This window comes from Rattus rattus, chromosome 2 (assembly GCF_011064425.1).
Source record: "Rattus rattus isolate New Zealand chromosome 2, Rrattus_CSIRO_v1, whole genome shotgun sequence".
Classification (NCBI taxonomy): domain Eukaryota; kingdom Metazoa; phylum Chordata; class Mammalia; order Rodentia; family Muridae; genus Rattus; species Rattus rattus.
The window spans coordinates 36163125-36187075 of record NC_046155.1 but is presented as its reverse complement, the minus strand read 5'-3'; the positions used below and the strand labels follow the sequence as shown (position 1 = coordinate 36187075).

At 41.9% G+C, this 23951-nt stretch overlaps 1 protein-coding gene across 1 annotated transcript in view; it reads left to right on the top strand.

Annotated features, from left to right (window-relative positions):
• Exoc6 (exocyst complex component 6) overlaps positions 1 to 23951 on the top strand; it is a 145141-nt gene that overhangs the window by 35869 nt on the left and 85321 nt on the right. Inside the window, exons 6-13 of the mRNA XM_032891851.1 lie at positions 2603 to 2807; positions 4878 to 5033; positions 8604 to 8672; positions 12102 to 12185; positions 13534 to 13580; positions 13711 to 13831; positions 15785 to 15856; positions 18768 to 18865. Coding sequence (XP_032747742.1) covers positions 2603 to 2807; positions 4878 to 5033; positions 8604 to 8672; positions 12102 to 12185; positions 13534 to 13580; positions 13711 to 13831; positions 15785 to 15856; positions 18768 to 18865 — 852 coding nt within the window. The remainder of the gene's footprint in view (positions 1 to 2602; positions 2808 to 4877; positions 5034 to 8603; positions 8673 to 12101; positions 12186 to 13533; positions 13581 to 13710; positions 13832 to 15784; positions 15857 to 18767; positions 18866 to 23951) is intronic.

Sequence of the window (23951 nt, the reverse complement as noted above, 5' to 3'; positions counted from 1 at the left end):
ACACACACACACACACATACAGACACACAGACACACACACACACACACACACACACACACACACACAGACACACACACAGATACACACACAGATACACACACACGCACACACACAGAGATACACACACACACATACACGCACAGACACACACACACATACACACACGCAGACACACACACACACACACACACACACGCACAGACACACACGGTGGCACGTGTATAGCAAGCTGATGAGCTTGCGTCTCTCCATGTGTGTTCTCTGATACCTTGTGTCTGCCATGGTTGCTATTGGGAAGTTTGAAGTCATTCTCATTTCTTAGTTTTCATTTATCAACTTACCCTAAAACAAACAAACAAACAAACAAAAAAAACTTTGTCCTCTGTGTTCTATGATTTTTTTTTTTAGCCTTTGATGTCTTTTGGGTTCCAGCATACCTAGGTGCTTGGGGAGCCACCTTTTAAAACTGTATTTATTTTATTTATACGAGTGTGTGTCTGCATGTTTGTATGTGCACTGCATTTGTGCTTGGCCTGCAGACGCCAAAAGTGGGTATTGGATTCCCTGGGATTGGAGTTACAGATGTTGTGAACTGTCATGTGGACGCTGGGAACCGAACTGTGCTCCTGGTCCTCTGTGAAAAGAGCTCGGGCCCTGAACCCCAGAGCATCCCTGCAGCTTCAGGAGCCGCCCTTTAACGTGGAAACCAGGCTTTAATCTGATAATGTGCTAGGGAATTTTCTTGCTTAGAACACTGACCTATTCCCTCCCTCTTTTCCTTTCTCGCCTCCCTCCCTTTCTTCCTCCCTCCTTCAGAATTAGCATCTTACTGTGGTTCCCATGTTCTTGAACTTAAGACCATTCTGCCTCAAATGCAGGTATAACAGACACGAGCCGTGCCTTGTCACAAGTTCAATATGTCCCTTTTCCACCATCTTTCAGTTTAAAGTATTTTCTAGCTTTTCATTGGATCTTTGAAACTTGGTATATTCATATATAATATGATATGTAATATAATAAAATAAAATATAATAGGATGTATAATTCAATATAACTGTGTTGTTTCTACTTCTGAGTCCTGGATCCAGTTCATTGTGACATCTTTTTTTTTTTGGAGCTGGGGACCAAACCCAGGGCCTTGCGCCTGCTAGGCAAGTGCTCTACCACTGAGCTAAATCCCCAATCCCTCATTGTGACATCTTGACCAAGTTACATACTATGTTTCAGTTTTCTCACCTACAGAATACAAATAGTATTGGCTGCCATTAAAATGTACCTCAGAGGGTTGAAAGATAAAAGTATACTCATGAAAATTTGTGTCAGCTTCTCTGGGGCACAAATTCTACTTTAATAATTACTGCATACCTGATATATTCCGTAGTACCTGGCGGGGGGGGTTTCAGAAAATTTTTGTTGAATTGAAAGAAATCACTCAACAAGTGATTTTCATCAGACTTTTGAGGCATTTAGGTGTACTTCTAATTAAATAGTAGCACAGATTTTTCTGGGGAACAAAATTATTCACAGGAGGAGATATGGAGATGAATTTTGGTTCAGAGACTGAAGGAAAGGCCATCCAGAGCCTGCCCCACCTGGGTATCCAGCCCATATACATACAGCCACCAAACCCAGACACTATTGCTGATGCCAAGAAGTGCATGCTGACAGGAGCCTGATATAACTGTCTCCTGAGAGGGTCTGCCAGACCATGACAAGTACAGAGGTGAATGCTAGCAGCAAACTATTGAACTGAACATTGGAGGAGTTAGAGAAAGGATTGAAGGAGCTGAAGGGGTTTACAACCCTATGAGAATAACAATACCAACCAACCAGAGCTCCCAGGAACTAAACCACCATCCAAAGTCCACACATGGACAGACCTATGGCTCCAGCTGCATATGTAGCAGAGGATGGCCTTGTTGAGCACCAATGGGAGGAGAAGCCCTTAGTCCTGCCAAGGCTGAACCCTCCAGTGTAGGGGAATGTTGGGGCAGGGAGGTGGGAAGGGGTAGGTGGATGGGTGGGGGAACACCCTCATAGAAGAAGGGGAAAGGGGGATAGGATAGGGCGTTTATGGACAGGAAACCAGGAAAGGGGACAACATTTGAAATGTAAATAAATATTTCTAAAAAAAGTTCAATAAAATTTACACTTATTTAGAATGAAGCATGTGCTATACAGTTTTTAATTGTACCACTGTATGGATAGATGTTATGATAGAAATAATAAGAAATCACATAGTGAATAATTAAGTGTTGTGATTTGGAAGTTTACTCACAGTTAAGGCATTGTAACGACTGTGATAATGTTCCTAGTGTTGTAGATGTAGAGGGAGTTAACTAACGAGGACTATGGTAGTAGAAGCTGTGAATGTTCAGCTGGCAGGGTGTAGACAGTGTACACAGTGCGCTTAGGAAGAGAGAGGAGTTTTAATTTTATTTCTGCTCTGGTGCTCTCTCTGGAACCCAGGGCCTTGTGCATGCTAGGCACACGTCCTGGCATCGAGAGCCCAGTCGAAATCAGGAGTATCTGATTCATTACCTGGCCCTGCATAGAGTTAGTCAACAGGAAATTTTTTCATTCCCTTTTAACCTCTCACAGGTATTATTCTGCACTTAAAACAATGGAACAGTTAGAGAACGTGTACTTTCCTCGGGTTAGCCAGTACCGCTTCTGTCAGCTCATGATGGACACACTTCCTAAACTCCGGGAGGATATCAAAGACATCTCCATGTCTGACCTCAAGGACTTTCTGGAAAGCATTCGAAAGCATTCTGACAAAATAGGGGAAACAGCCATGAAACAGGTGAGTCTAATGCTTTAGTTTATCCGGGGTGTGAAGTGTGCCTTGGCCTGCTTAGTTGTGGTTAAGCTTACTATTTCCTTATGATCCCTGCCCCTCCTCTAGAGTGGATTCTGCCAGCATTTTCTTTGGACTTACAGATATTTAAAAATCTAAGTAAAGTCAGTTTAATTTGAATCCTCGAGTTCCTCACCAGCTGAACTCCGCCCTTACCTCCACACGGCTTTACACTCATGTGCCAGATGTGTTAGCCACATGTGCCTTAAAAATAAATGTCAGCCAAAGAAGTGGAAGTAATTTTATGCTAAGGTCCTAATTGCTCCTTTTTCAAAGATTGATCTTATTTTTTATTGTTGCCGTAAAAAAAAAAAAAAGGGTAGAAGCGGTTCCCCCTGGTACCCTTGTGGTGTGATCGCGCCCTTGATAGTTCTGGAACTAGTACTAATTTATCTCAGCGGCTCCATGCTGCCCCCAAGTACTCTCTGACTCAGGTGAGTTTCAAACAGAGACCTCTTACAGCAGCTCTCTTACTGTGGACTCTGTTCACATTTCCACATCCACCCCCTGGTCCCAGTGGCGGCTACTCCTCTTGTAACTCTCTGCCAGTGCTATTTACATTCCCAACATCCACCCCCTAATAGTCATGGTATAAATTCCCAACCACCCGTTAAAATCAAGACTAAACAAACTGTAGCCCAACAATCAGATTTATATGTTAAATTCTCAGTCCACAATACATCCACACAATAAACTCACAACCAATTGATAAGGATATAAACTGCCCACCTAGATAAGATAAATTTGCCTACAGAAATCCATCCCAACTACCTTGGGATCTATCCCAACTACCCAGATCTGGGTTATCTTTCCCCATCTCCATCTTGATTCTTCTCCTTCTCCTCTCCCGCCTTTGTCTCTGCCTTACTCTTCAATCATGGCCTTTACCTAACTGGTGCCAGCCCTCACCTGCATATTGACATCAACCTACATTTTCTTATGCGTTGCATGTGTGTGTGTGTGTGTGGGTATGTATATGTGAGTGCCAGGCCTCAGGCAGCCCGAGGTGCTGTGTCCCTGAAGGTACGGTTGCAGGTGTCCCTGAAGGTACGGTTGCAGGTGTCAGGAGCAGCCTGATGTGGGTGCTGAGAACCGAGCTCCAGGCCCCTGCAAGAGCAGCAAGTGCTCCTAACTGCTGAGCCATTTCTCCACCCCCCCCCATTGTTCCTTTTAAAAACATTAAAAATACAGCCTGAATTAAAACCCACAATTCAATTATTATTGATCAGAAACAAGCATAATAAAAGATAAAATACAATATGGAAGTGAGGAAAGCCAAAACTTGGAGCTTAATCTTTTCAAATAAAATTGATGATCCCTAGTGAGAGTATTTGAAAAAGAAAGTACAAATCAGGAATTAAAAATGAGGACATTGCTATGGATCCTGCGCCTACATTTACATAGTAAGAAAACCCTGGGGTTGAGAGGTGGGTCACTTGGTAAAATGCTTGCCGCTCAAGCCTGAGGACCTGAGTCTGATCCCCAGAACCCACATAAAAAAGGCAGACGTGGCATTTGCCTACAATCTCAGACCTGGGAAGGCAGCTGTGGACAGATCACTTGGTCAGCCCTGGTCCCAGTGAGAGATGTCATCTCAGTAAAACAAAACAAAACAAAACAAAACAAAACAAAACAAAACAGGATTTCTGAGGAAAGAGGCTTGTGACTCCAAACACACATGCCTCCTCTACCCTGACATGTTTAAGAAAAAACTTAATAAAAAGGAATATATTGGGAGCAATTTAAAAATTTTTTAAGAACACTGCACATGGCGACACACAACTGTAAACGTAGCACTTGGGAAGCAGAGGCGGAAGACGTCAGGTTTGTGGCCGGCTGTGATGCACAGTGAGTTCCAGTTCAGCCAGGCTAGAGAGCAAGAGTCTGTCAGATGTGTGAGTAGGTAGGTAGGTACATGTATGGATGGACAGATGGATGCATGGATAGATAGTAAACGTTGCATCAGTTTTGACTACAACCAACTTTGAATTATGAATCGTGTTCTCTCGAAAATAGGCACAACAGCAGAAGAGCTTCAGTATTGCTCTGCAGAAGCAAACCAATATGAGGTTTGGGAAGAGTATGCATGTAAACAGTGACAGGACTCTAGAGGAAAAGAATGACATCATACTGAAGCACGCACTCGAGGAGGAGGCCGAGAATGACGAGGAGGTACTGGGTTTCTCTCTGCCTTTATTATCAAATGCTTTCCTGCCTCATAGAGTGCTCTGTCTTCTATATGCAAATTGATTATGTTCATCAGTCCATAGTGCACAGCGAATGAGCTGAAGTTATTAGACTACATAATAATAGACAAACAGGACACACTGCGGGTTATGTGTCTATAGAGAGTAGAGCATGGCTGTTTGGTATAATTAGTAAAACTAAATCTCTCTCTCTCCGTGTTACTAATGGTATTTGAACTAGCTGAGACAAATTTTTATTTCATAATTTTTTGACTCTGTTATTTGGTCTGACTCTGGATAGCCTCCCATATTATATTATATTATATTATATCATATTAATTATATTATATTATATATTATATTATATTATATATGTGTGTGGTGTTGTTTGTTTAATGTGCATGTGAATATACAGGTACATATGGATGTGAGTGCATGTTTGTACATGTAGAGGGCAGAGGTGAATATCAGGTGTGTTCCTAATCATTCTCTATCTTAATATTTTTTAATTTAAATTTAGTGTGTGTGTGTGAGTGAGTGTGTGTGTGTGTGAGTGAGTGTGTGTGCGTGTGTGCATGTGTGTGTGTGCGTGTGTGTGTGTGTGAGCATGCGCACACATACACACATGTGTGATGTGTAGAAGAATATGTGAGCAGTGGGTGTATGGAGGACAGAGGATAACTTGGTGGGGTTGTTTCTTTCCTTCCATCTCTTACGTGGCTCCAGGGATCAAACCCAGGCGGTCAGGCCTGAGCCATCTAACAGGAGCCTCCTCCTCAGGTGTTCTGACTGGCTAGGCTGACTGGGGCCTGGGTCTCAGAGACCCACTTGTTCCCTTCTGTGCTGGGATGATAGTTGTATGTGCCACTCCTCGAGTTTGCTGTGGGTTCTTCGATCCAAACTCAGTTCCTTATGCTTTTGCGGTCAGCACTGTGTGGACTGAGCTGTCTCCCCAACACTCTGCCATTTTATTTCAATTTGTACTGAGGTGCCGCAGAATAATTCTGTTGTAGCCTCTGATGAATTTTTTAACTAAATATTTGAAAACTTCATGCAGTGTATTTTGAGCAAACCCACCACCCCAGCTCCTCCCCTTGAAACCCTTCCAACTCTCCTGTCTCTTCCCACCGACTTTGAAGTTTTCCTTCCTTCCTTCCTTCCTTCCTTCCTTCCTTCCTTCCTTCCTTCCTTCCTTCCTTCCCTTCCTTCCTTTCTCCTCCTCCTTTTTCTTCATTTTCCTTTTCTTCCTCCTTTCCCACTGAATTCACTTTGTGTTGCCCAGCTAGTCCTGGGGATGGACCTACCCTGGCTTGTGGTTGACCTACCAGAGATCTCATCATTAATAAAGCAAGCAGAATGCCTTCCCCTCCCCCCGCAGCTGTCTAATGCCCGTAGCTCCTCAGCTAGTAGAGGATCGCATGCCTGCCTTCTGTGCCGGGATTCTGTCTGTCTGGAGCTTGCGTGGCTCTTGCGAAGGCTGTCACACTTGCTGTGAGTTCCGATGGGCAGTTGCCCTGTTACAGCTGGAAATACTGTTTCCTTGAAGTCACCTACCACCTCTGGCCCTTACGGTCTTTTCACCCACTCTTCCTGAAGGATCCCTGAGCCTTGGGGTGAAGGGTGTGGAAGGATGTCTGGGTTAGGGCGAGCACTCCATAGCCTTTTGTTCTCTGCATGCATCTGTGATTAACTGTCATCTTTTAAATTATTTATTTATTTATTTATTTATTTATTTATTTATATTTTATGTGCATTGATGTTTTGTTGCATGTATGTTTATATGAGGGGCTCAGATCTCCCTGGAAATGCAGGTACATTGTGAGCTGTCATGTGGGTTCTAGAAATTGAACCCTGGTCCTCTGGAAGAGCAGTCAGTGCTCTTAACCACTGAGCATCTTTCCTTCCTTATTAATTGTTATCTTTTTTTTTAAAGCCCCAACTGTATAGAAACCTTGAAATTATCTTTAATTTTTTTTATTTTTCTATCTAAATTTATTCTTTCATCCTATTGTTTCTTAAAATTTTCACTGTGCCACAAAGTCATCTGTTGAGTCTGCCTTGTATTATTATTAATATTTTGAAATGCTTACTTTTATAATTTACCTGTGCATGTCTCTGTGTGATTGTGGAGGCTCTGCAGCCGGCTGTGCACGTGGAGGTGTGAGGCTGAAGACAGAAAGGCCCTTGGTCGCTGTCTGCTTTAGTCACTGGGGCAGGGCCTCCCAGTCGAACTCAGAGCTGCTTAGCGGCCACCGAGTTCTGGAGATACCCTGTTCCCACAGTTAGAGAGGAAAGCTGGGATTACCAGAGGGCTGCCATACCTACCTGGCATTCACCTGGGTCTGGGGATCTGAACTCTGGCTATCTTTCCAGGTCCCATCCTTTATCTCAGATTGGTGGTTTGAGAAGTAGAGCTAAGGATGTACGAGCTCAGTGATGAGGTGCGTGTAGAAGGCCCTACTAGAAAAGTTCTTTAAGGAAGAGGGACAACTCATGTCGCATTTCATTCTGATAAAGCCTTGAGTAGCTAAAGTTCCTTTCTGTATAGGTTGTCATTGAAGACAAACATAATTAGTTTATTTTTAGGTTGATACTCTGTAAAATTTGTTCTTAACGTTTAAAGGATTTCTGTGGTCTTTTCTCCCTTGAAGTTGTGGGTGACAGAAGCAGACCATTCTTACCTCAATTTCCCCTGTCTGCTTTGCACATCTCTAACTGTTGGTAGCATTAGAGTCATATGCTGGCTCTGAGTCCATTGCTTGGGGTACTTGGCTTGTTTCCTGTTCTTTTGGATCTCTCATACTATTTCTATATTTGTGTTTGTAGCTTTTTCCCTAATAAGTGAGAGTATAATCTATTCAGAATTTATGAGAATAGAAATGTGTTCTTTTTATAAAAGGATTCACAAACGTCTCAATTTTGAGAGATTCTATACTATTTTTAATCCTGAGAAATACTTTTGCATTACAGTATAATGTGAATAATTTTTTATATATTCTAGAAGAAGCTGCCATGCATCTTAAAATTGGTAATCCTAATTTAAGTAGCTATGAGTTGTATTTTTTTTAATGGTCCATGGGGAAAGAGTGAGAGTTTCTACTTTGAAGCAGTGGCGGAAATCATGATTTTGCTACTTTGGATGGAACTTGTTAAAGCTCCAGTGTAAACTCATGAATCACCTTTGCACAGAGCAGTAATGACTGCGATTATCACAGCGATGTTCTGATGTTCTGCCCAGCACGATACAGACGTGTTTTCTAGTTGGGGGTGCAGGTGGTGTGCCTGCCTAGCATGTGCAAGGCCCTGGAGTCCCTTCACAGTAGAGGGAAAAAGAGGTATTTTTATTTTTGCAATCTTTAATAGTCAACAACTGTAGTAAACACATAAGGAAAAAGCTACAAAAACACCCAAGTGAAGTGAAATGAGGTTGTGTCCATATCGTATGTCTTCTATGGGGGAATTAAATAAATATAAAACAGTCTGCGAACCACTGTCTTTAACTCAGTATTATCTAATAGTTTAACCTATCATTTTTAAAAATAGATTTATTTTTCAGGTCTTAACTGTTCAAGATCTTGTTGACTTTTCCCCTGTTTACCGATGCTTACACATTTATTCTGCTTTGGTGAGTATATTTATGGATTGACCTTGTGTAGGCCTAGGGTGATTGTGTACTTTTGATGTGCTAAGTGTATTGCAGTCTGTATCATCAGGTCTGTGTAGGTGCACCCTCTGATGGGCACAGGATGACGACTTGATGCATTTCTCAGAACAGGCCCAGTCTGCAAGTGAAGGAGTTACCCATTGTTAAGTAATCACTTTATCAAGATGCAGGTCAGGGCTGAGGATGCAGCTCCGTTGTGGAGTGCTTTGTAGCATGTCTGAAGCCCTGGATATGGAGTTGCATATATTTGAGTCTTTGGTGGTTCTCACAGGTTCTTCTGTTCCTCCGGTGTGTGTGACTGCGTTAGTTCCGCATGCAATGCTAGTTCGGTGGATTGCTTTTACTTGTGCTTATCTTGGAATTTCCTATTTCTCTCTCAATTTTAAAAGCTACTTTTGCTGGGTATAGAATATTGGTTGACAATTACTTATTCTCAGGGCTTCAAGCAGATTGCTTCATACTTCCTTGGCTTCTAGGGGTTTTGCTGAGAGCTCTGATGTAACTCTGGGTTTGCTTTTGTGACTGAGTTGGCATTTTTCCCTTGTGACTTTACTTGATCTTTCTCAGCCGGTAGTCAGCATTTTATCTATAATGTGGCATGGATGGATTTGTTTTTGGTTATGCCTGTTGAGATCTAGTTTCTCCCATGTTTAGGTATCCATATATTTTCCTGCATTCGGAACTCCTTTCAGCAGTAATTTCCTTTAAAGTGTTTTCTGTGCCTTTGGTTTGCTGTTCAGTTCCTTCTTCCCTGTGGATGTTTAGGCTTGTTCTTCTGATCATGCCTGAGAATTCTTGAAAGTTCTGGTCATACTTTATTTATGTTTTTTTTTTTCTTTATTGCTGTCTGAAGTTTTCTCAACCTTATCTCAATGCATGGTTTTCTGTCCTGTCTGTTGCTGTAGTCTGTCCTGTGGTCCAGTCTCTGTCCTGTGGTCCAGTGTCTGTCCTGTGGTCCAGTCTCTTCAGTGCCAAGGGCTCTCTGCTCTCTGTCCTGTCTAGTCTCTCGGTGGCCCTTTCCACTAAGTCATTTGACTTATAAAGCTTTCCATCCCCTGCGTTTGTCTGCTTCTTTTCCCGACTGTTTTCTTTGATGAGTTTTTCATTCATGTTGCTGCTTTGTCAGGCTCCAGGTTGATGGCACCCTTCACTGAGGTCATTGGTGACTGTAAAGACATTCACACGAGTTCTTTGGCATTTCATCCATTCAGATATTTGGATTCATGTTCTAAGGAATTATGGACTCTAGAGCAGTCATTCTGTCGTGTTTCATCACGTTCCTTATGGATCTCTGCTGGGGTTTGCGTGTTTGTTGGGATTTTTCTCTCACCTCTCTTTATGGAAGTCTTCTCAGTAGACAGCCCTTTGGCTTCATGATCCCCAGTAAAGGACTGTTTTTTAACATTATAATCTCTAAATCACAGTAGAGTTTGAAGTGAAAAGGATATTATTGCCAAAATAGTAAAATCCTTTGAAAATGTTGGGTTCCAGCTGAGCGTTGGTGCAGGCTATGCTCAGCACTCGGAGGCCCAGGTAAGAGACTTGCTGCTAAGCACAAGCTACCTAGGGCTGCATAGCAAGGCTTTGTTAAAGGAAAAACAGACAAATGGGGAGGGAACTTTAGAACTTCGTTTCTACCAGCAATAAACATTAAGTACTAAAAACCATTGAATTAATAATAAAATGTTAACCTGAAAAAATTAAGAACTCAAACCTATAATTATATAAAATTATAAGAGATATTAATTCTGAATAGGAATTTGTGTTTTTATTTACTCATTATTAGAACATAGCACATGCTTATGTTATTTGGATCCATTAAGTACTAATGAGAATAACTCACTCCCGAAGTAAAATAATAATTTTAACATCTAAGTCCTTGTAAGCTCCGGAAGAAAATAGACATCAAAACATTTTACATTGGAAAATACATTTGGACAAAATATATTAAATCAGTAAAATTGTGTAAGGGCAGTGAGTTGTAAGTAGTTCCAAAGCAAAGGGATAAATGTCAACGGTGAATGTGGGGCTTGTACTCGAAGTAAATGATGCTTGGCTCTGTTTAAACGAGGTCGGAACACTTCGTTTTAAAATTCTAGCATTTATATGATGCTTCATGTAATGTCCTCTGTATTTGTTCAGACTTTTAGTAAAACATTTTCATTTACTGTATTAATATTGGATAATAAGTAGCATAGGTATTTTGTAGTTTTTAGTAGCTAGAACACAAGAATATTAAAAGGCTTCCCATAGGAGAGACTTACATTTTTTTCTGCATTACGAATTTATTTTAGATGACATTTAAAAGAGTAATGGTTTTGTAGCTACTTAGTCATAAAGAAAATAAATTATTTTTTCTGTTGAAATTTTTTCTATTAAATTTTCTTTTTGTTGTTTTTTTGTTGCTGTCGTTGCTATTGTTGCTATTGTTGCTGTTGTTGTTGCTGCTGCTGCTGCTGTTGCTGTTGTTGCTGCTGTTGTTGCTGTTGTTGCTGCTGTTGTTGCTGTTGGTGTTGGTGTTGTTGCTGTTTGTTGTTGGTGTTGTTGTTGTTGTTGTTGTTGTGTTGTTGCTGTTGTTGTGCTGTTGTTGCTGTTGCTGCTGCTGTTGTTGCTGTTGCTGTTGTTGCTGCTGCTGTTGTTGCTGTTGTTGTTGTTGCTGCTGCTGCTGTTGCTGTTGTTGTGGAGTCTTGAATGAAGAGGAGATGGTGACTCCCAGCTTTTTCTTAAGCTGAGAGGATTCTTACTAAGCACAGTGGCTGCAGTGTATCTGTCTGTCTGTCTACTTGTGTCTAGCAAAGTTCATTTATTTGTTGCGTGGTGCTGTGGGAGGGAAGTATGAATGCTGTAGAACAACTGAAAGTAGCCTGCGCTGGGACACTAGGGAAAGCTTTCTTAAGGACGTGGCATCCACGAGGAGCTGTGAAAGATGAGTAAAAATGTCATTGAGACAATGTGAGCTAGGAACTGCCCTTCAGGGAGAGCATATGTAAGAGCCTGAAGTGGACGAACGAGGGCCATGTACTGGGTACTCTGACAGCTTGTGGCTGGCATGGAGAGAGAGGCAGGCTGTAGTCTGACAGATGTTTTCCTTATTTAACGACTCTCACTGAGAACTGTATTTTAGTTTGCTCAGTGAGAAGCCTGTACAATTTAAGTGGTAAATTAGGAAAACATCTAAAGTTGCTATTTTTGCGCTATAATGCCAACCCCTTTTTCTTGGCCTCCAGTATGAAATGCCATTTGTCACTTACATTCCATTTTGGAAAATTAACCTAAGTCTCAGAGGATGAAGAAGGCTGTCTTGGCAGGGGCAGGGGCAGGGGCAGAGCAGGGCAGGGAAGGAGGGAGGTGGGAGGGCTCGTTATGCATCATTCTCCTGATGTTCTTTAGGGTGATGAAGAAACATTTGAAAATTATTACCGGAAGCAAAGGAAGAAGCAGGCACGCCTGGTTCTGCAGCCGCAGTCGAGTGTGGTGAGTGAGGTGTCCTGTGCCCCTGGCATGGTGCTCACACCTGTACCTGGCTTTAGTTTTCTGAGCATGGATCACTGCTCATTCACATATAAATATTTATTGAACACCTACTATTTCTAGTCATTGATTTAGGTGCCAAGTGTACAATAATGACCAAAACTGGGTCAGTCTTTTCTCTCGTGAGTTTGCATTCTATTAGGAAAGGCAGACACTGAATTCAAAACAGACAAGCAAGCAAAATGTCAGGAGCGATAATTTGTTTCTGACAATATGGTAAACTGTGCACTGTGACTCTTTGTCACATTTAACAAAACAACTAAACACAATGGATAGACTGTTTCTTTGTATTTTTATTTTTGGTTATGTGTTTGTGGCTGGGGTAGGTTTGTACAAGTGACTAGGGGTATTAGTCACTGCAGAGGCCAAGAGAGGGCGTTAGATCCCCTGGAACTAGAGTAACCGGTGGTTGTCAGTCTCTTCATAGGTGCTGGAAACTGAACCCTAGTCCCCTGGAAGAGCAGCGAGTGCTCTTAACCACTGAGCCATTTTTCTAGCTTTGAGGATAGACTTTATTTATGGAGGCTGGAGGCTAATGTGGGAACATTATCCTCAATCTCTCTTTCACTTTATTCTTTGCACAAGGGTTGCTGATCAAGCGCAGAGCTCACTGCCTTGCTAGCCAGTTTACTCTGGGGATCCCTTTCTCTCCCTCCTAAGGCTAGAATTGCTGGTCCACTGCTGTGTTCACGCAGCACTTAGGTTCATTCTGACCCTCACCCTTGCCCAGCAAGGCTTCAGCCGCAGCTGTCTCCCTAGCCCCAGCCCAGCCCATTTTTCCAGTATTTGACTTGGGTTGTAAATGGCATAAAAGTATTAGGGGTGGCACTTACTGCAAATGGAAGACGCGTTGGCTTCAGCCTGCCCGAAGTAGGTTCTGACCTCCTCTTTACCTTTCACCATTTTATCACCTCTTTTCTTTTGAATACACATTCCACGAGGGCCTGCAGGGAGGGTGGTTCAGCGGGTAAAGCTGCTTGTTGCTGACCTGGCTTCCGTAAAGGTGGAAGGAGGCCAACTCCATAAGGTTGTCTTGACTTCCCCATGCCTATGTGGCATGTGTCCACACAAACGCATGCCATGCATTCATATACACAGTAATAAAGGTTCTGAATGTACAATCCATGAGAGAAAGGACTTTTTGTTATTTTCAAGTATATCCCTGATACCTAATTAGTAAGCAGAACTTTGTAGGCTCTCAATAAATATTTATTAATCAAGTTATAGTGACTCAAAACTTTTATGTTACTGTATTTATTGGTTTAAATTGATTTTTATTTTTCATTTGAAGCATGAAACAGTTGATGGCTATAGAAGATATTTCACTCAGATTGTAGGGTATGTATCTAATATGGAAGAAACTATTTACTGATTTTATTCATTTGTTAAAAGTCAGAAATAATTATTTTCTACTTGCGCTTTCTCCCTTTCCTCTAAACACATGCTGTGTGGATAATTGCCATTTTAGGTTCTTTGTTGTGGAAGATCACATTTTACATGTGACCCAAGGATTAGTAACCAGGGCATACACTGATGAACTCTGGAACATGGCCCTCTCAAAGATAATTGCTGTCCTCAGAGCTCACTCAGTAAGTCAGACCAGTTACGCTGATAATTATAATTTAATTTGATTGTGTAATATGGAAAACTGTACCTTTATTTCTCTGCATTTTTAGGTAATTGCTCAGATTTGTAAGTAGTAATATCAGGGTTTCTTTACGGTTACACAAGGCCGAGGTATTGAAGCTGACTGGGGCTTCTCAAGACACTTTTATTTGAGTATTACAGAAAACGAGAAGTTAGGCTGCTCTCATTAGTCTCAACTGACCTCTTCATTAACTCACCGAGCAACACTGTGAAGAAAGAGACTTTCATTATTCCAGATTCTTTTGTTTCCAAAATCAACTCTACCATTAAAACTCAGCAGAGTTTGTTTGAGAACATTTATAGTTTTAAAAAAAATCTGTAATTTTTACAACTTGAACTCATTTGAAATGATAAGCCTCCATATAATGAGAGATCATTTTTAATGGGTAAAAATTAAATGATCAAATAACTTCTTAATGCCCTTAGTGGAAATAGCTAGTTTTAGTTGTTTGCCTTCAATAAAGTAGTAGCCTTATACTTCAGATTTTGTACTCAGTTATTATAATTGATAATTAAGATTTAAAATAGGTAAAAGGGGGAATTTTATGATATTTAGATTATAAATATACTATATGCCTATTAGAATTATAGATTTTTGGCAATAAAACTTTAAAAATATTTTGGTAATTAAAATATTTGGGGGGTGCTGGGAAGGAAATCTAAGGCCTCATGTACACAAGAAGGTACTCTTCTACTGAGCCAGCCCTGTCTAGGAGTGATATATTTTATCATGATTTATATTGAAATCAGCTCCAAGTACATGCAGTTATGCCATATTCCTATTATTATGTCAGTTACATTAAATATGAAATTGAAACATAGTAACTATAATACTACATTCAAAATCTATATATTAATAACATTTATAATATAGTAAATATAATATCACTTAAGATCTTAAGTGTTATTAAGAGACAGTGAAAACACAGCCAGCAGATACAGGATCCTAGCATAGCTGTCTTCAGGGAGGCTCCACCCAGCAACCAATGGCACCAGATGCAGAGCCCCACAGCCAGACAATAGCTGGAGCTCGGGGAGTCTTATGGGAGAGTTGGGAGAACGATTGGGGGACCCGAAGAGGACAGGGACTCCACAGGAAGACCAACTGAGTCAACTAACCAGGACCCTTGGGGGCTCCCAGGGAGCGAGCACAGGCTGGACCTAGGCGCCCTGCACATAAGTAATGGATGAGCAGCTTGGTCCCCACAATAGCAGTGGGGATGTCCCTGAGTCTGTTGCCTGCCCACTGGTGAATCCTGTTCCCTTAAATGGACTGCCTTATCTGGCCTCAGCGGGAGAGGACATGTCTAGTCTGGCAGTGACTTAATGTGCCTAGAGGGGGCGTAGCAGAGGCAGTAGTGGGGGAGTGTTACCTAGAAGGGGAGCTGTCCCTTCTCAAAGGAGAAAGGGAGGGCGGAACGTGGTGGGGGGTAGGTATGGGGAAGAGAGGGGGAGCTGATATTGGGATGTAAAGTGAATGAATAAGAAAATAAATTTTAAAAAAAGGAGAGACCGAAATAATGTCCTTTTAAAAGTATTTATTTTCTTTTGGTTAATTACTAAGAAAAACTTAAATTGCCACTCTTAAATTGGGAAAGGTAATAATATGTCATTTTAAGATGGAGAATAAGTACGTAATGAAACTAGACATGTGTGGTGTACTGGAGACCACTGTTTGAGTTTGTAACTAGTTTTTCAAAAATGTAAAGATTTACATGGAGAATTGTCTTACATGTCATGCTGCAGTCTTTCTTAAACATACTGAGGAGAGGGAAGCAGCCCTGGGTCTGACTGACCCAGATCTTCAGGACAGAGTTTCAGGTGTTCATGTCTTACTTTTAACTTCTGTTTTGTTGTTTTGTGGGGCTTCATTTGTCCCGACTTCCTTCCCACAGTCTTACTGCACTGACCCTGACCTTGTTCTGGAGTTGAAGAATCTCATTGTAATTTTTGCGGATACTTTGCAGGTAGGTGGTAAACTAACCTTCAGATGGTGGTGATTTTGAGTATGTAAAGACATAAAAAAATATAGTCTTTGAGTTTTATTATATTGTAGATTAATGGTAGTAAGTCAGTGGTAATGAATGCTTATGTGTATATATTGATGTTCTCCTGCCGAGAACTGTATACCACACTTCCTTTGCAGTTTTGAACCTTGGACAGAACTCAGGAGTTACTAGCACCTTTTGAAATACAGGCCATTTCAGTGAGGCTATAGTATTTTTATAACTTAGGTGGGTGGGTGAGGGAGCGCCCTCATAGATGCAAGGGGGAGGTGATAGCAGGTTTCTGGAGGGGAAACCAGGAAAGGAGATAACGTTTAAAATGTAAATTTAAAAAACTCCAATAAAAGAAAAAGAAAAAAAAAAAAAAAAGAAAGAAAGAAAGCCATAGCTAGGCATGGTGGTGCACACCTTTAATCCAGCACTTGTCAGGCAGATAGCTGTGAGTTTGAGGCCAGCCTGGTCTACATGGCTAGTCCAGGACAGCCATAGAGAAACCTTGTCTCAAAAAAAAAAAAAAAAGCAAACCTAGCCAACCAAACAAAGAAGGCTGGACATATAGTGTGTGGTGTATATTTCTAATCTCTGTAGCTGTAGAGGGGTTGAGGCAGGAGGATCTTAGTTTGAGACCAACTTCGGCAACATAGGGAGCTCAGGATAATTACAACAGCAAAATGAACCTCGGCTTGGTGAGATGGCTCAGCAGGTAACGGCAGCCAAGCCTATGACCTGAGTTCTGTCCCTGCGAAGGAAAAACCGACTCCTGCAAGCTGTCCTCTAACAAGTAAATAAATATAATAAAAAAATAAGAGTCTATAGTTTAAAAATATTTCAGAAATGTTAAGTGAAATAAAATAGGTTTCTTTATCAGTGCCTTTCTCAGAATAAATGTATATGATAAGGTTCCAAAGGGACATGGCTATGTAGTGTCCCCCAGTACCTGTGACTGTGCCTTGTCCCCAGTACCTGTGACTGTGCAGTGCCCCTGTACCTGTGACTGTGCCGTGTCCCTGTACCTGTGACTGTGCCGTGTCCCTGTACCTGTGACTGTGCCGTGTCCCTGTACTTGTGACTGTGCCGTGTCCCTGTACCTGTGACTGTGCCGTGTCCCTGTACCTGTGACTGTGCCGTGTCCCTGTACCTGTGACTGGGCCATGTCCCCCAGTACCTGTGACTGTGCCGTGTCCCTGTACCTGTGACTGTGCAGTGCCCCCTGTACCTGTGATTGGGCCGTGTCCCTGTACCTGTGACTGTGCAGTGCCCCCAGGACCTGTGACTGTGCCATGTCCCTGTACCTGTGACTGTGCTGTGTCCTTGTACCTGTGACTGTGCTGTGTCCCCCAGTACCTGTGACTGTGCCGTGTACCTCAGTACCTGTGACTGTGCAGTGCCCCCAGGACCTGTGACTGTGCCGTGTCCCTGTACCTGTGACTGTGCAGTGCCCCCAGTACCTGTGACTGTGCTGTGTCCCCCAATACCTGTGACTGTGCCGTGTACCTCAGTACCTGTGACTGTGCAGTGCCCCCAGTACCTGTGACTATGCCGTGTCCCTGTCCCTGTGACTGTGCAGTGCCCCCTGTACCTGTGACTGTGCCATGTCCCAGTACCTGTGACTGTGCTGTGTCCCTGTACCTGTGACTGTGCAGTGCCCCCTGTACCTGTGACTGTGCAGTGCCCCCAGTACCTGTGACTGTGCCGTGTCCCTGTACCTGTGACTATGCAGTACCTCCAGTCCTGTCATTATGCAACATTCTCATCAGTTCATGTGACTCTTGAATACTTTTCTTTCTCTTAGAACATTTTTAAAATTTGTAGTTTCAAAAAATATGTTTTGGGGACTGGAGAGATGTGTCATCAGTTAAGTGTATATGCTGCCTTTCCAGAGGACATGAGTTTGGTTCCCAGCACCCATGTCAGGTGACACAGACATTCGTTAATCTGGCTCCAGGGAATCTGATGCCTCTGACCCGAGATACACATATCACATACATGTACAGACATACACATAATTAAAAGCAAATAAAAGGAAATGCTGGTATGAGCTATTTGCTTTATCATGAGTGTTTGCATGGTTGTTTTCTTTATTCTTAGAGCTAAGGAGAATACTCCACAAGCTTCTTTGTACATTTTTATTACCTTATACATTTATTGATTTGAATGGTCTATTTGATATCATAAGAGTGATGTGGATGTCTTGGTTTTTTCTTCATAAGTTCTTATGTCTATCATACTGATCCCCTTGCATTAATAAATTTTATTTGGTGCTTCCTTAATTTTAGGTGCCCCTTTGTGAGGAAGTCAGGGAAGCTCTGCTTTCCTCAATGATTTGAAGTATCGCCAGAGATGCTGTAGGGGCCACTGTTGTTAAAGCGGCCAGAATGTCACTTGTTTGTTAGGGTCTCAATGAAATAAAGGGATGGGACCACAGAGGACAAAGTTTAGCCCAGTTGGAATCCTGCTGTAGCATGCAGGATTTACCACGCTGGAGGCAGGAGCTTGGGTGTATTCTAATGCAGACTCCTTATCTCTTTTATGACCATTACAAACAGTCCTGGGACCAGCATTTTAAAAATAGTAGAATCTGGAATATTTGATAAATTCCTAGGAACTTTGTAGGAATCACATAAAAGTGAAAGGTGGTATTTAAGTAATGAAGACACTGGGAGAGCAACAGTGTGGGTTATGTAAAATAGTAGTCAGGCATGTGGTGTGGTGGACATGAGAGCCTGGCTGACTTCCTTGGTGTAGAAGACTTGGTGTATATGAGTGAGGAAAGATGTTCAGCTTGTAGTGATGAAACCAGTGAGAAGCTTGCCTTAGATTAGTGAACGTTTAAAACACACTTGACTCACCCATCTTTTTCTTTGTATCTTAGGGTTATGGCTTTTCTGTCAACCGACTCTTTGACCTTCTATTTGAAATAAGAGATCAATACAATGAAACACTGCTTAAGAAATGGGCCGGTATTTTCAGGTGGGTCTAAGCTGTGCTGCCTTTGTATAGTGAATAAGTTTGTTAAACACTTAACCAATTGGTTTTGCATATAGTAATAAGAATGCTTGTAGTCAATGTCTGTTTACAACATGTTTAACCACAGTTGTATGAAGACATTCACACTGTTGGGACTCTAGGACTTCTCTCCAGAACCATTGCATCCCAAACAGAAACTCCACCTGCTAGACAGTAACTCAGGTCCATCTTCCTCCAGCCCTGACAACCACTGCCCCATCTTGCCTCTAAATTTGACTGCTCTAGAATCTCACGTTTGTGGACTTGAGGGACATTTGCTTATTTGTGTCAGGATCGGTTCACGTAGCATGTCATCATGGCTGACTGATGTTGCACGGAGGCCAGAGCCATATTCCCTTTTATGTCTAGGTCATTTTACACTTTATGTCTGCCACATTTTCCTTGTAGTGAACTGTTCTGCCGGATGCCCAGGCCTTGGCCACCACTGACCCCATTTTGTCCTATAGGTTTGCCTTTTCAAAAATTTCAATTACATAGACCACACTGTACCAATTTAAATGTTTTCACTTGGAATGGTGTTTTAAAAATATATCCATATTTTTGTGTGTTTCTCAATACATTCAAGCACAGTAATATGTTGATTTGTAATGATGTAATTTGTCTACTAATGAGTTCACAGACATTGAGGGCAGCTGTTTCCTGGGCTGCTTTAGTGTGGCCATAAGCACAGTGTGCCTGTATCTGAGTGCCTGTCTCAGATACTTTGGAGCTTATATTCAGACGTGGGACACTGGATGACAGTTTATTTTTCATTTTTTTTTTGGGGGGGGAGGGAACTTCCATACTGTTTTCCGTTGGACGAACCATTTATAATGTATTTATTTATACTTTAGTTTTAGTATCGGTAATTTTTCTCGTAAATGCTTAGATATAAGGCTGTAAGTATTTCAGGGTATTTTGCATTGAGACAGACACTTATGCCTTCTAAATCTGGCTTGGGGAGCTGCTACGAAGTGAAGTAGAATTAATATAATAGTATCTGTTACTAAAATAAAAATGTCAACTGATTTCATCTGAGCTTAGTAATTACTCCAGCAGTTTTTAAAACTGAAGGTTAACCTTCTGAATTCTGTAATAAAAATGCTTTGTAAATCCCCAATGGTCTGTAAGGTAATAGACCTGCATTAAATTTAGCTAAGCAAATCCTTGTTTGAATTTACTATATTAGCATTTATTGTTTTTATTTACTACTTTTGGGGGGAGTTGCAATGTTGCAGATTGAAGGCAGAGACTGCAGATGCCAGCAAGTGCTCTGCCACAGACGACATCTTAGGCCTTTTAACTTCTATTTTTAAAATGCTTTCCGTTTGTTTATTTAGTGTGTGTGCGTGTGTGCGTGTGTGCGTGTGTGTGTGTGTGTGTGTGTGTATGTGCACATACACACGCGCACACACACACACACATGTGCAGGAGCTAGTCCTTTCTTTCCAGAATGTGGTTTTGGGAGCTCAAACTCAGGTATCAGGTACCTTTACCCACTGGACTCCCACTGGACCAGGCCCTTTTACTTTAGAACAAGAACTTGCTTTTTTCTAGGCTGAGCTCACTGTGTGGCCCACATAGGCCTTGAACTTGTTTTCCTGCCATGGCCTTCCGAGGAGCTGGAATTGTAGGTTTGCTTAATAAGCTTTAGGAATTTTTCTTTGTCAGGGCGCTGACACAGATGGGTTACTGACAATATTTGTGTATAATTATCATCAGTTTTTTATATCAAGTATTTGAAATATAGGTGATACAAATGGCTAAGGTAGTGATCTATGACGTAATCCTATAATTTACTATGATATCTTTATACATATAAAGTTGTATACATATAAAGCATCCTAGAGCTGATGCATTTGAAGGTTCCTTCAGGAGTTTTTCTAACAATAACTGAATGTCTAAAGCTTCCTAGCAGGGTCAGTTCTCCACAAGAGGAGAACTGTGAAATATTTTTCTCACTAGGAAGTTAAAGTGTTTGTCAAATAGAGATAAAATGGATGTAAATAGAATAGAACAGACTTCACTGGGGCTGGAGTGATGGCTCAGTGGTTAAGAGCACTGGCTGCTCTTCCAGAGGTCCTGAGTTCAATTCCCAGCACCCACATGGTGGTTCACAACCATCTATAATGGGGTCTGATGCCCTCTGTTAGTATGCATGAAGACAGCTACAGTATATTCAAATATATAAAAAATAAATAAATCTTTAAAAAAAGAATAGACTTCATCGTTTATAGTAATTGTGGAGGAAAACAACATTTCAGCTATAATAAATAATTTCCAAATATATTTTAGTTTCTAACACCATCTTAAGTAATGCATTTTGCCTAAAACTTTAAGTAGTAGACTTGAGCTTTACTGATCCCTGCCGGTGTCTTCAGATGTCTTACAGTAGTAAACTGACACTGATAGTAAGAGGGGAGAAGGGACCCAGTGCTGATAGTTTCCACGACAGAGTTTACCAGCTCACTGATGTTGTCACATTTTGTCTGTGTGAGCACCAGTGTTTTATTTACTTTATTTATTTTAATAAAGTATGAAGTAATATATTTATGCAAATGTATTTAATATATAAGTAAATTTATAGAGCACAGATTTTAATAAGTCCATGCATCATGAATGGCAAAACCAAACTAATAGATCCCACATTTGTAAAAACATTTTATTTTATTGATATATTCTTTTGGATTATTGAAGGGAATAAAAGAACAAGAAAATATTGGCCATTTCATAGTGGTCGTAAGTTCAACAGCCATCCCCTGACTTCCTTCTCTGTCAGGCCTCATGCTGAAGAGGAACTCTGTACTCCAGGAAGTGAGAAGCAGCCCCTCACAGGAGAGCCCTGGGGAGTGTCAGCAGCATCCTGTCTTACTAGGGGGCTTCTCAGTCATTAAGCCTTTTCATTTGTTTATTTCTTTTGTCACCACGCAGTCAGTGCTTGGGGAGCATATTCACTCTCTGCAGTGCAGAGTTTAAGTTTAAACCCTCTTGGCAGTCGAACATGGTGAACAGCTGTCATCCTACTGTGCGGCAGTTCTCACAACCTATGTCCCTCTGTTAACCACCATCCACTTTCTGATTCTGTGAGTCTGGCTTTTTTCAGGTTCTGTAATAAGTGAAGTCATACAGTCTTCTAAGCCAGGCCTGTTTCATTTAGCATAATGTCCTCAAGGTTCTTCTGTGTTAGTGCAAATGATTGAACTTCTTCATTTTTAAGAAAGAATAAACAATTATGTACATAAAACATGTTTTCTTTATCCATCTATCCATCCATCCATCCATCCATCCATCCATCCATGTATCCATCCATCCATACATGCATGCATGCATCCATCCATCCATCCATGCATCCATCCATCTGTCCATCCATGTATCCATCCATCCATCCATCCATCCATCCATCCATCCATCCATCCATCCATCCATGTATCCATCCATCCGTCCATCCATCCATCCATCCATCCATCCATCCATCCATCCGTCCAACAGAAGCTAAAGCTGGCTCCATAGCGTGCACACTGTAGCTATTGCAGACAGTGCTGCAGTGGACATGGGACGCAGATACCTTGTCACTGTCCTAATTTCATCCTCTGGACAGATACACGGTGACAGGGCTGCTGGCTCACGTGGGGATTCTGGTTTCGGTTCTCTCCGTACCGTTGGTCCTCTACTTCCTTTTCTGTAATGGCAGTGTTAATTTCTATTTCCACCAATGGAGCACAAAGATAACCTTTCTCCATGCTCTATCAGGTCTAATAGGCTTGAGATGATATCACGTTGTGTCTTAAATTCTCATATTTGTTGTGGTTGGTGATATTAACAGCCTCTCTCATATGCCCGTTCTTTTGCCATTTTGAGTGTCTTAGAAAATCGCTATTTAGGGCCCTGCTTGTTTTTAATCTTGCGATTTACTGTGTTGCTGTTGAGTTTTTGGCGTTCCTTATTCTTAATGTTAATCCCTTATCAGACATATCAAATGCATACTAGGGAGTGACCTAATGGAGACACCTTTACCAAGGAGCCATTCACCAGCCAGTGTGGCTTTACACTCCTTGACACCTATGTTGTACCCCTCTTCGGCTTTATGACTCTTCTAGTCACATGGTTTTCTCCTGAAATCTCATCGCAGCATTCATAGCTTCTCAGTAAGACTTTCCATGAGAAGATCCCCACCTACTCTGATAGGTTCTTTACTCTCTGTGTAACCCACACCATCCTGAGTAAGGAGTTTTCCTTATAGGTCAGAGGTACTGCATGGGAGGTGTTAGTGAATGTCAGCAAATGGATGTGGTGTGGTGGCTGTTGCACTACTCTAATCCCAAGCTTACGGGGACAGAGGCTGACAGAAAGTCAGTCGATGGGAAAGCAGTGACCTTGGACAGGACAAGTGGGTCGTGACAGCCCTGCAGAGCTGAGCAGGAGAAGTCAGTGACCTTGGACAGGACAGGTGGGTTGTGACAGCCCTCCAGAACTGAGCAGAAGTCAGTGACCTTGGACAGGACAGGTGGGTTGGGACAGCCCTCCAGAACTGAGCAGAAGTCAGTGACCTTGGACAGGACAGGTGGGTTGGGACAGCCCTCCAGAACTGAGCAGAAGTCAGTGACCTTGGACAGGACAGGTGTGTTGGGACAGCCCTCCAGAGCTGAGCAGGAGAAGTCATTTGTGTTTCACACACAAGTCAGAGAGCTGAGGTACTCATTTGTGATTGCACTGTTTGATCCTGTTGTCTCCAGGGAAGGTGAGGTGGTCACAGTTATTTCAGACATGCTGGCATGATTCGATTTAAAACAGTCTGCATCCCTTCCATTTTAAGGCCAGTGGCTAAAACTTGGCAGTCATATAGCCCTGTCTAACTGCAGGAGGTCTGCATAGGCTAGGAAGTGACCTTTCCAGTTACAGTGCCTGAGACTGAGTAATAAGCACACAGTGTTGACATCAAGAACTTGAACTTCCTCAGATGTACTGTCTTGAGAGAGATCCTAGAAGGAAAGTAAAAACTGAGGTTCTTTCTGTAACACTAGAAAGGACTCGAGCAGTGAGGGATGAGACC